Below are 18,982 nucleotides of genomic sequence, written 5' to 3' on the forward strand. Positions count from 1 at the left end.
TTACAACGGTTCGACGAGTTTTCGATCTAAGATCTAATACGATACGTAAACCTATAACCGCGATGCAACCGAAGCGTCCACGCGTCCGCTCGTGCCACCCCTCTAGTCACTTTCCCTTTCCGCCCCCTCTCCCGCTTAACCTCGTCCCTCACCCCCGACTCCTTTACATCCACGTTCATTCGTTACCCTCCGTTTTGGCACGGCGTCACTGAAACTCACCCACATCCACCCCTCCCTTCACCCTCCAATGTCGTCGTACCAACCCCACAAAGTCATCCTCTATTCCACTTGCTCCATCTCTTTTCCGTCCTCGTTTACCTGCCCCCCTTCTACGCCATCTTCTAAGCGCAATTACGTCTCGCCCAAGCAGATCCGTTTCCACGAGACGCTGTTAAGGTCGACGACCTTGAAGAATATCCGACGACACATCGTCATGGACGATGCTTCTTACGTATACCTCGGTGTCTTCTTACGACCAGCCCTACCTGGCGTTAGATTACCTCGAACCCTTTCGTGATGCACGAAACGCCAGGTTTACACCTTACTTCGTTTACCTCATGTATAGTTCCTATATTATATGCTATTATTTTGCGCTAACGATACTAACTAATATCGTAATAATACGTATTAACTAATTATCGTTTCTATGTATACGTCTATATGCATGAAAGTTCCAGCAGTTGGCAATATTTTGACATCTTTATCGCGGGAAGTTTTGAAACCGTCTTATCGAGAACAGGTTGGTAATAGCATGAGCCAATATGTACTCTGTTTCAGGATGTGAATGTGTAGACTATTTCTTTGGCTGTTAACCTTTCACACGACTTCTGCGGCTATCTCAGATATATAGCACAGACTTACTTTCACTGTTTTGTCCAGGGAATGGTTTCACACTTGATAATACGTAATACGCATGAGTGCTAATGACATTGCTTTTATAAAGAATAGAATACATTCTCCTAATGCACGAATCAATGTTTATATAATAAATGAGCAATAGTAATAGAAATATATTCGTATGGTTACTTGTATAAATGTATATACATAGTCATAACCACTATATGGGAAATCAATCGCATTGCAGTTATTTCATTGGCGAACATTGTGTTTTATTTATATATTCCTACTTCCAATAATTAAAATAGTAAAAGTGCAATATTAGTAAGACATACTATTTACCTTTTACAACATGAATACGATGATACTGGAGTAGTATTCCATGAGTGAGTATTCACAAATGAGAAGAAAAAGACGTTAAGTAGAAATACTGTTGGCCATAACACCATAATCTCACGGAACATTCACGTTTTAACAAAATCACTTACATCACATAGAAATGCAAATATGTTCTATATTTTTCAAAAATTCATTCTGACTATTTTATCGTTATAAGCACTGAGTCGAATTGCTATGAACAATACTGACTTTGAAATGTTCGAATATTTACAGCGTGGTAGCAAAAGTAACGCTTTGTTCTCCGTTTTGGCGCCACATTGGTAGTCAATCGAGATGTAATCGAGAGTATGTAACATCGATAAAACAGTTTCAAAATCGATTGGAGATCACTAAAAATACAAAGAGATTTCAAAGTATTTTTAAATCATGATTTCATCGAAACATGAATCTATGAAAAACAATACTCTACTGTTCCCGATTCGTATATTCACTTCGTTATGTCAACAATCGGCACAAACAAATGGTTAATGTTTTCAGCAATGCGCGAAACGTACAATTTGAAATGGAACATGGCGGTTGGACAGAAATTTTCACGTAAGGTGTATATAGAGAGAAACGATGTTGACAGAGAACGTCGTTACAACGTAGGAAATACAGATGTAACCGCGGTGCGAAAAAGAAATCGGAAATCGAGCCGAATCGGCACACGTCGTTGTCACGTTAACACGAAGACGATAGTGCAGTACGTGTGATAGTAGTGGCGGTGCCACGAGTAACTGCGGCAACGTGCGCAAAGCGCGTTCGATCGATAATACAGGTTGCCGCGGACCTGCGATAGCCAATAGAAATCAGATCACATAAGACACACGCGAGGAACACGTGGAAAGTGGAAATGCGGTTGTGGTTTAACGTATCGCCAATATAACCGATGTTGTCCGCGGGAAACGCGTCACACGACTGACGAGTACTTTACCACCCTCATAGACTCCCCTTTCCACCGCCCCCTTTTTCCACCCCCTCGATTCGTTTCACCCCAGACTCGTTCGTTCAACCCCAACGTTCAAGAATATGCTGCGGATGCTTGCATCGTTATTGGCACGATACAAATTGATACCTTTTCAACAGAAGAAACTTCTCAACCTCCATATGTCCTTACTCTTTGTAATGTCAATTTCGACACATTATCGTAAATTGTGTTTCTTCAATTATTTGTACTTTACGATGGCGTTATGTAAGATTGGTAATATGTATAAGGCACTTCCTTAATCGTTCAATATATTTATATATAAGAATGTTTTTATTGATATATATAAATAGTTATCAGGTGTTTTTGAAAATCATGTAATATTATTGAACTATCTTACTTAATCGAAGTGTTGATTATAATATCGAGTAACGTTATTGGAAAGAGTAAATAAATATTCGATATCTGTGACAGATATACTGTACAGATATACTTTGTACTTAAGTGTACAATCTAAAACTACTTCATTATGAAAACCAAGTTAAAATGAAAGAAACAGACGACTACTTTAGAAATTGCAATACCAAATAAGAATAAAATCTGTATTTTGTATTTAATTATTGCATATGTGTCATTATATCTAATGTTATTTCACATATAAATTGATCGTTTTGAAATAAAAATTTATATCATAGAAATGTTCAAATATTTATAACCCTAAATAAAATATATATTTAATCCACTAACTATAAAATTATTTCCTACAATCTTTATGTCGTTTAGTTTATAAAATATAACTGTATTATTTCTATTCTAAATATTAAATAATTATACTAAGTAAAGAATATTTTTTTTGGATATGTTACTTACCGCATTGTGAAATGTTCCACTTAATATTTAGATTATATGATATTAAATAGATAGTTACGAAACTTATAACATTTTATGGTCTTATCTTTAATGCTATTTAAATCCCTTAATCCGTTCAGGTGGCGCTGATGTATGTGGCTGTCTGCATTTCCCTTTCAACACCACCTCTTAAGGTGGAACAGAAAGTTAGGTTATGTTAGGTTAGATTTTAGTTGACACGTATTATAATTTGTAAATTTTTCAATGCAATATGGTATGAAACGAATGCGAATGAAGAACGGAAACACAGAAACGATGTCATATCTACGTGACTGGAGACAAGCATTGCGTGCTCCTCATGTCTACAGAGTTGCTAACAGTACATTTCGCATTCAGAGCCAATATTTGGCTTTAATTTTCCTATTACTATCTATTCCTCTGTTCCTACTTGGATTCCCTTTGCTACGCGGAGTTGTACATTCGTCGTCATCGAATCAATTTTTGTCACAGTGTAGATATTACAAGTACAATAAGACATACCCTCTGTCAGCTCCAATCAAGACATCTAAGGGTATCACTTATCGCATAGCAATAGTAAGTGATCTTGACCACAGTTCCAAAAGTCTAGATAAAAAAGATGTGTGGCACAGTATTATGAAAACTGGAAGTCTCTTTTGGAATCCTAGCACAAATTTTCTTTCGGTTGTTTGGGATGATAGAAACCACATGTTAACATCATCTTTAACTTTAAAAGGACGTGGCATGGAATTATCTGAACTGGTTACATTTGATGGACATTTATTGTCTTTTGATGATCGTACAGGAATTGTATATTTTATTGAAGGAGAAGAAGTTTATCCTTGGGTTATTTTAATGGATGGTAATGGTAAAAATTCTAAAGGTAAATCACACATTTGATATCATTAGGATCAATAAAATTCTATGTTGCATTTCAATTTCTATGATAATTTTAGGATTTAAATCTGAATGGGCAACTATTAAGGATGAGCATTTGTATGTTGGTAGTATGGGTAAAGAATGGACCAACCCTTCAGGAGTATTTGAACATAATAATCCCCTTTGGATAAAAGTAATAACCCCACGTGGTGAAGTTCAATCTGTGAATTGGATTTCAAACTATAAACGATTAAGACAAGCAGTAGATATTGAATATCCAGGTATAAAACTACATACTTTATACACAATTTAAAGAATTTTAATTTTCATTAAAAAATGTTGTATAATATTTTACATAGGCTATATGATTCATGAATCAGGAGCTTGGAGCGATATACACAAAAGCTGGTTCTTTTTACCAAGGAGATGTTGTCACCAGCGCTATAACGAAACTAAAGATGAAACAATGAGTTGCAATATCTTACTAACTGCAGATGAAAATTTTGTAGATATCAAGGTATTTTTCTATTCTTGGTTATAGATTTAATGTTTAAATTAAGGAATACAAAAACGTTAATAATATTTTATTTTCAGGTTACCAAAGTTGGTAATTTAGTACCAATCAGAGGTTTCTCAAGTTTCAAATTTTTACCAGGCTCTCAGGATACGATTATCATTGCCCTTAAAACTGAAGAATATCAAGGACAGACAGCTACGTACATTATGGCATTTACGATTGATGGAAACATCATGATGTCTGAGACTAAAGTGATAGATAAAAAATTCGAAGGTCTTGAATTCATATGACATTCCACTTAGGAATATTCGTACTAAATTTAAATGATGTAAATAAATGTACAGAAATTTTATAGTTCCATATTATCGTTATACATCATGTAATGACTGTGTAAACTATTTTACACAGTTCCTGTTCAGTTGAACCTCTTATTTTACACAGTTTTACTCTATCACCAGTATTTGTTCTTTTTCAAAATGTACTTTTATTTTCATGATAATGGCAATACGTTTACTGTATACTGCTAAATGCATCAATTGTAAATATAGTGTACATACCAATGTTTAACGATACTTATTATAAAATGCAGCGGAATGTTACGTATAATTGAATTCGATGAGATACAGAGATTATGAAATAGAATAAGGAATTTAATGCTTTGTTTTATACATTGACTATTACATGTGCAATAGAATAGAACGTTCCAATCTATTTTATTTCATTCCTATTTCCGTACCTGTTCTGCCTCTTAAAATTATTATGATAAAACTTTTGTTTAATACTGTAATGCGCTTTCAGGGTCGTAATATACATAGTCTAAAATCAATATCTATATATGAAAATGCGAGGTGGTGGCAGCACCATTGCGCTCTACTGACAGATACTTTAGTCAACTTGTGGCACCGTAGATAGAAAGCTCTGTTTAGTAAACGTCACGTTTCAATTATTTTCTTAATAGACATAAATTATTTTTTCAATCCTTTTTGCTTAGAATACTAGTGATAATGTGCAGTTTCCTATACCCATCTTTGAAATCTGAGGGAACACCGAACAAAATCTTGCACGCATTGCACTTCTATTAACATTATTTATACAGTAAAAAGGAATGTAAATTCATTAATAGAAAGAATGGCAGAAAAGCGCGTAAAGTAAATCTTAAGGGCTAGAAATTCAAAATAAAGATTTCGAAGTACCGAACGAATATTTGAATTGACTTTACAAATTAACATTCAAAATATTCACGACTAACTAACTACTGCACGAGTTTATTTTTTTCCCCATATATTCTTCATATGGGGAAATTTCCTTACATAACATCTGCAAACAGCGTGAATCTTCCAAACACAAAACATTTACGATGCGACCGTGTAATGTCATCCAGTTCCAGTTTTTCGAAGAAGCATTCAAGATGCGATTATGATGAAGATTTCCAATTTTAACATTTCCCATGCGCGATGCATTTCAACGAGGAAAGTAAGCATGCAGGAAGGAAGAATATTTTGCATACTTATACACGGTGATATAGTAGTACCGCGCCTAATAGTGCCGTGACGCAAATTCGTCGACAACTGTAGATATTAGTGTTGCTTCGAATTACTAAATTGTACTAATATTGAGAAGAGCATTAAAGGAGTACCGCTATCGAGCTGTTTGCCCAAGAAAAGAGGAAACATTCGTTTTGACGGCCGCAGAAATGTTTCTTATTTGACGCACGCGACATTAGCGACGAGGATATTCCTTATCGGTCCGATTTACGAAAATATAGTTGACTCAGAACAAACAAATTTCGTTCACCTGAAAAAAGAATTATGGCTAAAAAATCAGACGGTACGAAGGAGTGGAATACCGCTAGAATGGGTATTTCTCTGCTGTTGAATAACAAAACGGAGGAAGCGGAAGCCCTATTTACCGGACACCCGCATAGTTTTCACATGAAAGCAGGTCGCTGTTTTGTCTTATTCATGGTATGTAAATAATAGATCGCAACTGTTTTACTTATAGTTAAGCTTTTATTGAAGAATAAAGGAATTAGGGAATAATTCTCTTAAGATATAAAGTGTAAGGGAGAATCTTTTTAAATTAAAGTTTGTTACGTTATTGTCACGAAGACTTATTGCTAGTAACGTAAAAATAGCCTGGATAACGTATCGCGTGCTAGCTTGCACGTTTTTATTGACCGCAAACCTATTTCGAACAATCTTAATAAGAGCCCATGATGTACTCTCTCGATATAGGAACAGGAAGGAATAATCGTTGAATAAATTTTTAGAATGCACTGATGACCTTTGAGAACGATAAGCTTCAGCAGGCTATGCTACTGCTGAAGGATATGGAAAGGGAATGCGCGAGTGACATAGGATGGTTAAAGTCTATGAAGAGTAAAGTCTTCAAAGCAGAAGAAACAGGCGTAATTATTATCTTCTAATTAAAGTTTGTTAATAAATTTTATTTGTATTAACACGTTCATTGTATACTTTAACGCAAGACTAGATTTTTATATTGTATAAGAGTTATTTGTTAGCATATACATAATAAAAGTCGGGTCAGCAGTGAACGTGATGAAACAATGTAAAAAGATTTATAAATACAGCTAGCGAGGAAATGTTAATAGGGAAATAAATATTTTAGAAGGACTACGTGAATAAATTGGAGAGGCAAATAGTTCTCGCAGACTCGCAAGTTTGTTCAGCGATATTAACGTTACTACAACAAGAACTCACTGGTTACGTACGTGGTGGTTGGATGTTACGTAAAGCCTGGCGAGTTTATCAGCATGCACACTCACAAATCTTGCAGTTATATCAGCGCACATTTGGTTCTAATCCATCGGGTATGTAATTGTATCGAACTATTGAGGAATGTCGTCAATCTGTGCTGTGATCAATAGCACGTGCTCAAGCCGATTATAATGCTATTTAAGTTAAATGAAAATAAGAATGACACTGTTTAATATGCAATTGTATCGTAATTTCATTCCGAAGAGAAGGTGGTTGAATTAAGACAAAAGACACTGGATTCAGATCATTTTGATAAGAATATATAGATAGCAAATATTATTTTAGAAATAAGTAAATACTTGTTGAAATCCTCTAAAAACCTTTTTGTCGTCAGAATATTTATTCTGATCTTCCGTTTGCGAGAGGAAAGATCCGAAATGATCAAAACAAGAATATTTTTCGTTTAATATCGGAATGAATAAAACTGATATAAAAAGGGAAATTTTTCGTAATTTTGATTTGAATAGGATTCGACACAAGATGCAGCACCCCTTCGTGTAATGGCTCCTCTTATTCACTGCAAAGTCCACATAGTCCAGGTTCCTCGGAATGGTCTATACCATCTTGCAACGGTTCAACAAACAACCCGACACCGATCTCATCCCCCTCAGGTCTGCGAAGCTCTCTATCAATGTTCTTCTCGCTCACTGGCATCACGTCCGAACAACAGACACCGTAATTGTTGTTTCTTCTTACAAACATTTCTCAATCCTCGTCGTCGAACCCTTGCCTTTCTCTTTTACCTGTACACGAAGTAAAATAACAGTGAATTTTGTTTTCTTTTTTGCTTTTGTTAAGCATTTACATTAGGGGTACTCTTTCAAACGACAAACAAATTTCGCGAATGACAGCACATTCTTATACTTGAATCGTTGTTTAACTCTTTCAGTGGTACTATCATTCATCTATGTTTCAGAGAATATCATTATCAATTAAAACTTATCAGGGAATATCAAATATCAAGAAAAGAAATTTTCCATGTCTTACTAAACAAATCTTGCTTAATTAAATACTGAAAGAGTTAAGATCCGATTGTCGATACACTGAACGAAAAGCTAAACGATGTGTGCGCATTGATGACTCAATTTTTTTTGAGAATATTGTGTCTTTTTGTAACGAATTGACGCTTTCCCCTTTAAAATCGACAGAAGTGGAAAATTAATGTGTTTTGCAGTTTCGTTGAACCATCCGAGGTCTCCCGGTTGATGTCAGCGGTTAGTTTTGGTTATGGGATTTATCAACTCTGTGTCAGTTTATTGCCGCCTTCTCTTCTAAAAGTAATTCACTTTTTGGGCTTCGAGGGCGACAGAGAAGCAGGAATCACTGCGCTCATGTATGCACGGCTTAGCGAAGATATGCGTGCTCCTCTTGCCACGTGAGTCTAGAAATAATATACATATTATGTACAGGGTGACTCGTGTAACTGCATATGATATCTTCCAAAACTCGATAAATTCAAAAAGTATATTACATGATATTTTTATCAAAAATCAATACTAGGTTTACGGTACACTGTGCAGGCTGTTCAAACTGCACATCGTCCTCCGCAATACAACATTCTGCTCTTTTGTAAAAGTCTAAACGAGTAAAATAAATTTTGTAAATCTAAATAATTCTATCTTTCTGAAATGTATCAACGAGCGAAATATTATTCCCACTAGTATCCATAAAAATATCATGCAATATGCTTTTATGTGAAAAAGCAACATAATATGGTCCAGATGACCTTACTTTCATTATAAAAGCAAAGTATTTTCGGATTTTTTTTATGGTCATTTGTAGCAAACTCGACACTATCTATGCATGGTTCAAAACATTTTTTGTTACATTGTTAAATGGCAGAAAGATAATGGGCTGCGTTACGTAAAACGTTCTTTAACTCTGTATATATATATATATATTCATATGTATATATATACGATGAGATATTAATATATCAATTTTCCGTCCGTTTTAGCTTATCCCTACTCTGGTACCACACAATTGCACGTCCATTTTTTGCCCTTGATGGAAGCAATCTACGGGCTGGTGTAAATGCCGCGAAACAATTAATCGCGGAGTGTCATTCAGAATTTAGCAATTCGGCGCTCTTTCTATTTTTCGCTGGTCGAATAGAGAGGCTCGAGGTAAGAATGCATTTATGATTATCTCAACACTTTTCAGTCTTCTCAATATGCTGACGTTATGTACCATGAATAAATATTTTTAAAAATTACTTTGATATAACTTATCTTCTTCGCTATTTATTATTTATGATATAATTTAATATCGAATTAATTCTGTCTCACAATCTTTCCTATTTTCTTAATATTTTATTATTACTTTCGATAAGTATTATTATTTCTTAAAATCACATTAATGTAATTAACGCTTTTTGCTATTTATGATTTATAACTTACGTAGAATTAATTTCGTTTCGCAGTCAAACGTAAATGGTGCTCTGCAAGCATACGCAAAGGCTGTCGAAGCTTCGAGTCAAAGAGAGATCAAATTATTGTGCCTACACGAGGTGGCCTGGTGTCATCTGATTCGTTTAAGTTACGAAGAAGCTTACCGATCTTTAACACAATTGCATCAACAATCCAGGTGGTCGGTGAGCTTCTACGATTATTTAGCAACTGGTATAAGATATTTTTTTCTCCTTATTACCTCTGCCATCTTTCATTTCGGTTACATCTTTAAATATTTCTTCTCAGTCTGTTGCGGGGCGATTGGTAAATTCGATATCGTGGCCTCGTCTTATCGAAGGGTCCACCACTGTGACAATCGAATGAGTAAAGAGACTCAACTGGGTTTGTTCGTTTTGCGTCGAACTCCTAAACTTGTGGATCTGAAAACTGGCCAGCCTTATACCGTTTTGTACTACAGATTGCTCGTGTATGAATTATTGTATTTGTGGAACGCGATGCCATCATGTTCTGTGGACTCGTTGCAAGGAATACTTTTAGGTAACAAGAAATACATTCTTTTGAAAAATTAATTTAGAAATTATATATTATTAATGATATGACAGCATAATATTTTATATTATTATATGATTGAATAACGTTTTAATACCTATTTCTTTGTAAACTTTTAAGCCTACTAATCATTTGATAATTTATTAATAATTATTCTTTTGGTAATTAAATTGTTAGAATGCAAAGACAATCTTTCGGATGAACCGATGGTTGGATTGGCCAACTTGATCGAAGGAGCAGCCTATTTCTGTCTCGGTGATACTCAAGCAGCGATTGAAAGCTACAGAAATTGTCTAAAGCGTCGTTACCCGATCAACGATGCGTATGATCAACATGTTAGCGCATTTGCGCTCTACGAGCTTGGCACTGCGCTCTGCAATATCAACGTAAATGATAAACATTCGAATAAACGCTCAAATAAATTCTAAAATTAATTTCCTTTAAAATTTTATTCTTTAGGTATGAACGCTACATTATGTATATTTCATTTCAGAATGTCGAAGAAGGAAAAATGTTCCTTTCGAGGGCGCAAAACCAGTACAAGGATTACGATTTCGAGAGCCGACTCAATGTACGAATACACACAAGCTTACACAATTTTAACTGACGAAAAATGAAAATCGAACCGTTACGTCTTCATCTGCTACAGAATTTACCTATGGAAGTTAAAGTGCGATAACGATCAGGCATCGTCTTATCTTATAAAAATTCCGTCTATATCGATTTAAATCGGAAAGTTTATCTATGTACATCGACGATCGGAACTGAAGGAACTCGTTCCTGCAAGATAGTTGTTCTAGAGTACAATAAAATCGTTACAAAGGTGATCGTTCATAACTCTCTGTAATACGTAGAAATCGTAATAATACCAGCTGGTTGCATTTAACTGTACGAATGCAGAAAATATCCCATTGTTAAATACGATGTATATAGATAAATTTATCCATGCTATTATTATGTGTATATACATGTATGTATATTAGAACTACATGATATGTACGAAGAGGGAAGAAACAAGGAATGCCAAGTTATAGAACACCTTTATTGTTTCTAATTGAATATAGAAGATAATATAGAACAGTTTAATAGTCCAAGTTGTTACATTAAAAATAGACATTCCATATTTTTCTCCCTTATTCTTTATATACTTATACAAATACGCTGCAAAGACATACCTCCATAAATTAATGTTAAGAATAAATATTATACTATTGTACTGCTTTACGAAGTTTCTACTGTATTTATTCTGTTACTTACGTATCTTATTAGAAAATTATTATGTATTTACAGAAATTCATTAATATTAGACAATACGTTGTATTATATATATACATATATGTTTTATTATTTTATCGATGTTACAGTTGCTAGAATAACATGTATAAAATTGTTAGTCGAATTACAACATATGATATGTTTTCTATCTGAATATTTTAAAATTTTGTAATGAAACTTTCATAAGCAATGTCCATTTGTCGACTTGTACAATGTACGAGCATACTTCAAAAACGTAGATGTGTACAGTCAACTACGAAAAAGATGTATTAAATCAAATACTTTTCTGCAGGAAACTAATTGATAAAATTTATCAAGATCCGACGTATGTTATATTACGAATAAAATTATTTCATTTAAAAACATATCTCCGTTAAATATTTATTGCGAAGATACTCTATATTTTTATAGAGTGTGCTTACCTACATAAGATGTTTAGAAAAGCAGACTTCAATTTAGCTAAAAAGATAATAAGATCAATCTAGGATAGAATCGTCAATCGTAATTAATTTTTTATATTAGGAAACAATTAACAAATAACTGTTCCAAATATCTGAGATCTCGCTCGTCGTTTTAATCGATCTGAAGTTTGTTTTGAAATCTACTAAACGGAATTTAGCAATTAGACAAGTTGAAGGAACTTTGACAAAATTACAGGAGGTCTGTTCAGGCCCTTCAAAAGATCAAACCTGTGATTATGAGTACGATCCGATGAACGTTCGAAACACGTACTGCTGTGCAAATGGAGGAACCTGTCCAGCTGCTATATTGAATTCCTCTCGCCAATCTCCTTGGTACTGTAAATTCATCAAACCATTTGTATTTTGCATTATTACGTCGTTATTAGGTACGTCGATCTATGGTTAACTTGCAAATTTCAGAATTTTTAATTAATCCGTAACTGGACGATTTGGAAAAGAAAGAACGTTCTACGTAGAAAGCTTCGTATCCAATTCCTTAAAAATACTTCATGTTTCGAGATCAATTAGACGAATATTAAAAGATTTCTGTGTTGAGAGACATTTACTGTAATCTTTTCCATTTCTAAAAAATGTACAATTATTATATAGATCTAAATCAGAATGTAAATTCCAGTTACGAATTTGAAATGTTAATACGTTTCGTACCACGTTGTCCATATAAATTAGTAACAACTTAAAATTTTATTATATTTTGTACTTTAACGTCGAAATATAGCAGACACGAAACTGAAATAAAATCTATGATATCTTCAATCTTTTAACTAGTTTGACGATGTAGAGAACATTTTCAAAATTTGATGTTAAATAATTCTCGAAAATTTTTTATTTCTCATACAGCGGAACGTATTAACGATTTTATGCTTAGCAAAATTTTAGAATAAACGAAAAATGAAATAATTTCGGATAAAATGCTTCGTGTTGAACGTTTTAGCTATGTCCGTGTCTCATTTGTGCGACAAATACTCAGCCAGTACGACCTTCAAGATAATCAGATCCGACTTGGTAAATCTGCGAACGCATTTGAATACCCTTTCGGTAATTACTGTATCGTTGTCTTGTTCGACAATTGTACGATATTAAATCACGATTTTAAACGTCGTTCGCTTAGATGGAAGTAAAGAACGTAATGGAAACGCGAGACGATTTAAAGAGTAAGTTGAAAGAGGTTGGATACGTGATACCAAAAATGTCTGAGGCCATTCTCTATTTAAGAAACGAAGTATCCGAGGGTAAAAAAGATATGGTGTATCGATTACAGCAAACACGTTATTCTTTTCCGGGATAGTTATAGACATTGGTTTATTTGAAATAGGAATGGAACAGCATACGAAAGCATTGTTGAAGGTTATGTCCCCAGAAACTGTCCGAGAATTGGTGAAAAGTGAACTGCAAACGTACGATGCTGACAAAACTGGAAGGACGGATTACGCGCTCGGAACTTCAGGTTTTAAATGGAAAAAACATATTTTCTTTATTTTAAGTTATTTCATTGTTTGCCTGTTACGCTGAAGATATATTATGGAAATTGTCATAGGTGGAGCAATCCTCTCGACGAGAAAGACAGAAACGTACTCGGCTGGTGCACCGGTACTGAAATTTTTTGGGATACCAATTTGTCAGCAACAAAACACACCTCACGCTATAATTCAGGTTACCGAAAATTACTCTTTAATTAATTCATTTATCGTGAAATACGATTATAAATAAATCGCTATTCCTGAAAAGGGGATAAATAATTTTCATTATATAGACTAGTGTTCTTCCGGGCGAGTGTTGGGCATTTAAAGGCAGCAGTGGAAGCGTTGTTATACAGTTACTCGGTTTTGTACATGTGTCTGGAGTAAGTCTGGAACATATCCCACAGTCGATATCTCCTACAGGGGAAACGAGCACCGCTCCAAAACAATTTTCTATTCTGGTAAATTTCGGAAATTTAATGTACCGTAATATAGAATACCGTAAACGAGACAGATATACGTTGCATATTTGCAGGGTTTAACCAGCGTAGATGATACAAATTCTTTCTTTTTTGGTGAATTCACGTACGATAACACTGGTCCTCCTGTACAATACTTTGAAGTTCAGGTAAAGTAAAGTTTATCGATATACATTTTATAAAACATATATTATCACTTGTAATTTACAGAACAAACCAAAGAAAGCATACGAAATAATCGAATTAAAGGTTCATTCCAATAGTGGTAACAATGAATACACCTGCATCTACAGAATAAGGGTTCACGGTACCCTAAGTAAAAAGAGTAGGTAATTTTCCTTTAAATAATTATTTAATGATCGAAAGAAGAAATTTTGGGATGGTATTTGCGACCAAAGGGACTTGGCTAGATGAGAATTCCAAGAGATTATCGACATAGTGTAATTGTTAATATAATATCGATTTGGATAAGATTTTCGTATGTAAGGTATTATATATACTTTATTATATAGTAAATAAAGACATATATAATTTTCATATTGTTATCCTCCTTCTTTTTCTCATTTTTAACGAAATAGAGTTTAATTCTAATAAGAGTTAATAATTGTGAGATAAATATAACGTACAAATACTGTTTTGATCATAAACTGGCATTCGAAATATGTACATTAAAACAGTTTTAAATTGAAAACTAATAGCACATGAGTATGAAGCGTGAATTTAGTTTTCCCTGGTAAGAAATATTAAAATTATAGAAATGATTACTGTAATAAACTGTGTGAGGCATCAATTTACAATAAAAATTAAAAAATTATTAAATTTGATTCCGTTATAATGAATCAAGTGTATGTCATCAGGTATATATGGAACATGTAACTCGCGCGTGAGCTCATTTGTCTTACTACTCCCGTATCGTAAAGATCGAAGAAGATCTGTTAGGTATTAAATTATTAATTCGTAACGTTTGCGTTGTTTATTTAGAACTTTAAAGCGACTAATTCACAACATTTAAACTATTAGTTCATAGCATTAAACCATTAATTTATAACATTTGAACTATTAATTTACAACATTTAAATTATTAATTTATAAGATTTAAGCCATTAACTTCTAACATTTAAACTATTACTTTATAACATTTATGCCATTAATTTATAGCTTTTAAGCCATTAATTTATAACATGTAAGCCATTAATTTATAACATTTAAACTATTATTGTATACATTTAAGCCATTAATTTGCAACATTCAGACTATTAATTTATGATATATAAACTATAAATTTAATACATTTAAAACATTAATTTGCGACAATGAAACCATTAGTTAACAACATTTAAAACATATATTTATAACATTTACACTATTAATTAACAACATTCAGAACATTTATTTATTACATTTAAAACATTAATTTATAACATTTAAACTATAAACTTATAACATTAAACCTATTAATTAATAACAATTAAAGCATTAATAAACAATCAAACCATAATTAGCAACATTTAAACCATTACTTAAGAACAATTCAAGCATTAATTTATATTATTTAAGCCATTACTTAATAACAATTATACCATTAATTTATAACAATCCAACCAATAATCAACATCATTTAAGTCATTAATTTATAATAATCCTACCAATAATTAGCAACATTAAGCTACAAATTAATAATAATTAAAGTATTAATTTATAACAATTGAAACCGTTCTTCAAGAAATCAATAAGTCTCTCACTAATAGCCTAATAGATCCTTTGATAGATCTAGAAGAAATACCTAACGGCAATTACAGCCAATTAGTTCATATTATTCGCTACATAATTAATCTGTATCACGTACAGGAATGCGGACGGTATTGAAGAAAAAAGCCATTTTATGTTACAACTATAACGAGTAAATTTGCTCGTTTAACTTGAGAGGAATTAGAAAGGAACCTGACTTTTAAGTCAGCATTAAATAAGAATTTTAAATATCGCAGACGGTGATGTAGGTGTTATTCAAGAAAAAAGAACATTTTATTTTTTAATTAGCACGAGTAAATGAACGTATATCGATAATATAATATAATACTTAATATGAATTTTACCTGTCTAATTATTTAATATCTTAATTTATTTCGTAGTAACGTCATCGACTGCCGTTAGGCTTTCTTCCCTTTTTGTACAAACTAATTGATAGTCGAAAACTAGTATCAAAAATGTGTGAATTTAGTCTTAGTTTGTAGAAACTATTAAAATGATAAAAATGGATATCGTATTAAATCGTTAAAGACCCGAATTTATGATAAAAATTAAGAAATTGTTCAATTTGATTTTATTACAATGGAAAAACCGACAACTGCTATGTCAAAAAATCGTTACCGTTTGATTAATACCCCGACACCTTGTCAAGTTATATAAGGAACACGTAAGTCGCGCGCGAGCTCTTTCGTGCTTGAACTCCCGAAGAGTGAACATCAAGGAAGAATTTGAATATAAGGTAAATAAAAAAAAAAACCAAACAATAACATTGAAACCAGTAATTTATAACGCCTAAGCCATTAATTTACAACACTTAAATAATTAATTTATAACATTTAAACTATTAATTTATAGCATTCAAGCCATTAATTTATAACATATAAACTATTATTGTATAACGTTTGCGTTGCTTATTTATAACTTCTAAGTCATTCATTCACAACATTTAAACTATTACTTCATAGCATTTAAGCTATTAATTTATAACGTTTAAGCTATTAATTTACAACATTTAAATTGTTATTTTATACATTTAAGCCATTAATTTATATCATTTAAGCCATTAATTTATAACATTTAAACTATTAATTTATAACATTTAAACTGTTATTTTATACATTTCACCCATTAATTTATAACATTTGAGCTATTAATTTATAACATTTACGCTATTAATCTATAATGTTCAAGCTATTAAAATGTGTGAATTTAGTCTTAGTATGTAGAAACTATTAAAATGATAAAAATGGATATCGTATTAAATCGTTAAAGTCCCGAATTTACGATAAAAATTAAGAAATTGGTCAATGTGATTTTGTTATAATGGAAAAACCGTCTGTTGCTTTGTCAAAAGATCGTTACCCTTTGATTGACATCTCAATACTTTGTAAAGATATATAAGGAACCCGGAAATGGCGCGCGAGCTCTTTAGTGCCTGAACTGCCGGAGAGTGAACATCGAAGAAGAACTTAAATATACGGTAAATAAGCAAAAAATATTAACAATAACATTGAACTAGTAATTTATAACGTCTAAACCGTTAATTAACAACACTTAAGCTATTACTTTATAACATTTAAACTATTAATTTATAACATTTAAGCTATTAATTCATAATATTTAAACTATTAATTTCTAATGTTTAAATTATTAGTTTATAACATTTAAACCATTAATTTATAACATTTAAGCTATTAATTTCTAACATTTGAGTTATTAATTTACAACATTTAAGCTATTAATTTAGAACATTTAAACTATTAATTTCTAACATTTGAGCTATTAATTTACAACATTTAAACTGTTATTTTATACATTTAAGCCATTAATTTATAACATTTAAGCCATTAATTTATAACATTTAAGCCATTAATCTAAAACAATTACTCCATTAATACTAAACAATTATACCAATAATTTATAATCATATCCTCCCATTAATTCAAAGTAATTATGCTCTTAATTTATAACAGTTGTACCACTAATCGAAAGCAACTCTACATTCATTGATTTAAATGAATACCGTCAATTCGTTGTGAGTAAATTAATGATTTATTTTGTTTTATTTAATATTTACGAAATCTTTCAAGTTTCTGAAGTGCTATTGTATCTCTATATAGCATTATTTTTTAATTTTAAATTCTAAAGTATTTAATTTCTCATTTCACTGTTTCATATAAAACCGGTAGTAGCGCAGAGTGTACCTATTGAGTGTCTATGGATGGAATGTAATTTTCTATGTCTGCTCAAAACCAAGGAAACAGCACCGTATTCGTGGAATGAAGGAAGCAAGTGCAATTTAATCAAAGGCAGCGACAACTCACCATTCATCCTTACGCACTACAATTGGTACCTTGCATGGTTTCATTTCTTCGATGTTAAGTTTAATATTCAAGTATGATTATGCAGATCCACGTACTACAGCCATTCTAATTAATAAATTTCAATACACGCTACTTCTTTGTTATAAAATAATTTTACATCTCTGCTTCTAATGCTTAAAAACTGTTTATGTAAATGGGACCCGAGCGTAGTTACCTCCTCGTGGTGGGTCCCGGTAATTGGTATCGTTTTCCAAATAATAATACACCAACTACTATTTTAAATATTAGTATTATTATTTGAAAAACGATATCAAGCTAAAAACTACTTGAATATAGTCTGGTCTTGATCATCCAAAATAGTTTTGGTGATCTAGACTGGACTAAGACCCCCCCGCGGGGGCACCGTGGGACATCGTGGGACATCGTGGGACACCATAGGACACCGTGGGAAGCGTGCGTTTTAGCCTTAATTAATCATAAGATAGATACTTATGTTATGTGCATTGTAAGCTCATTCCGTACAAAGATACTTATCCATCTTGGAACGAAAAATATAAATCTCGTCTCTCTTGATCCCTTCCCTTACCATATCGGAAAAATTGTTCCCACGATTTATATTCGCGATCGCTCAGTTCTTTCAAACTGCCGCGTGGCGTACTCGCTCGCGCGTATTCCGGGTACGTGCGGGTCAACGTGCACTGGACAACTCTTTGGATTCGATGGTCGCCCAAGGACACCTCTAGTCTTGGTGACTACTCGACGACTGCTCGTTGTTTGCCTCGAATCGCGGGCGTTGTCATCACGCTGATGATACCTGTGAATCTGTTGACGATTGAGTCGCAGGTCCGCAATCCTGTCTGGTTGGTACTTCGGTACTTGGACAGGGGACCTGCGTTTAATGTCCTCCGTAATTCTGTTCGAACTCGCGGGGGTGGACCCCACTGTTCAGTTGGGGCCTTGCCTTTGTAATCCTGTTCAGCGGTCCCTTCCCGGGTTCAACTGTTCAGTTGGAGTGTGTTAAATTGCAGGCCCATTTGCTGGACACTGGTATCATCGGTAAGTGCCATCGACCATGATAA

The 18,982-nt window shown here is 33.1% G+C and overlaps 3 protein-coding genes across 6 annotated transcripts in view; 2 read left to right on the forward strand and 1 right to left on the reverse strand.

The window, feature by feature from the left end:
* Nucleotides 1-3,144, reverse strand: part of Stet (stem cell tumor) — a 499,705-nt gene extending 496,561 nt beyond the window's left edge. Inside the window, exons 1-2 of one of the 3 annotated variants that reach the window (XM_072017208.1) lie at nucleotides 1,326-2,121; nucleotides 1,180-1,204 (exon numbers count right to left, since the gene is read on the reverse strand). The gene's annotated coding sequence lies outside the window, so the exon portion shown is untranslated. Of the gene's footprint in view, nucleotides 1-1,179; nucleotides 2,122-3,010 lie in introns of those variants that run through there. The other 2 variants (XM_072017209.1, XM_072017207.1) reach the window with 2 other exon arrangements.
* On the forward strand, nucleotides 3,133-5,114 carry LOC139994498 (apyrase). Of its 2 annotated transcripts, none has more exons than XM_072017211.1 (4): nucleotides 3,133-3,890; nucleotides 3,964-4,167; nucleotides 4,267-4,403; nucleotides 4,481-5,114. In XM_072017211.1, the coding sequence occupies exons 1-4, from the start codon at nucleotides 3,254-3,256 to the stop codon at nucleotides 4,691-4,693; spliced, it is 1,191 nt and encodes a 396-aa protein (XP_071873312.1). In that variant the 5' UTR covers nucleotides 3,133-3,253; the 3' UTR covers nucleotides 4,694-5,114. The 2 variants fall into 2 exon arrangements, with proteins under 2 accessions (XP_071873312.1, XP_071873311.1); XM_072017210.1 differs by having other exon boundaries at nucleotides 3,134-3,890; nucleotides 4,246-4,403.
* Nucleotides 5,115-5,243: 129 nt separating this feature from the next.
* On the forward strand, nucleotides 5,244-14,368 carry LOC139994499 (tetratricopeptide repeat protein 39C). Its single transcript, XM_072017213.1, has 16 exons — nucleotides 5,244-6,367; nucleotides 6,673-6,810; nucleotides 7,032-7,233; nucleotides 7,648-7,855; nucleotides 8,355-8,555; nucleotides 9,138-9,306; nucleotides 9,603-9,801; nucleotides 9,877-10,128; nucleotides 12,086-12,262; nucleotides 12,829-12,932; nucleotides 13,006-13,126; nucleotides 13,210-13,341; nucleotides 13,432-13,547; nucleotides 13,648-13,815; nucleotides 13,890-13,982; nucleotides 14,044-14,368. The coding sequence occupies exons 1-16, from the start codon at nucleotides 6,212-6,214 to the stop codon at nucleotides 14,164-14,166; spliced, it is 2,559 nt and encodes an 852-aa protein (XP_071873314.1). The 5' UTR covers nucleotides 5,244-6,211; the 3' UTR covers nucleotides 14,167-14,368.
* The last annotated feature ends 4,614 nt before the right edge of the window (nucleotides 14,369-18,982 follow it).

Source organism: Bombus fervidus, chromosome 14, assembly GCF_041682495.2.
Source record: "Bombus fervidus isolate BK054 chromosome 14, iyBomFerv1, whole genome shotgun sequence".
Lineage (NCBI taxonomy): Eukaryota > Metazoa > Arthropoda > Insecta > Hymenoptera > Apidae > Bombus > Bombus fervidus.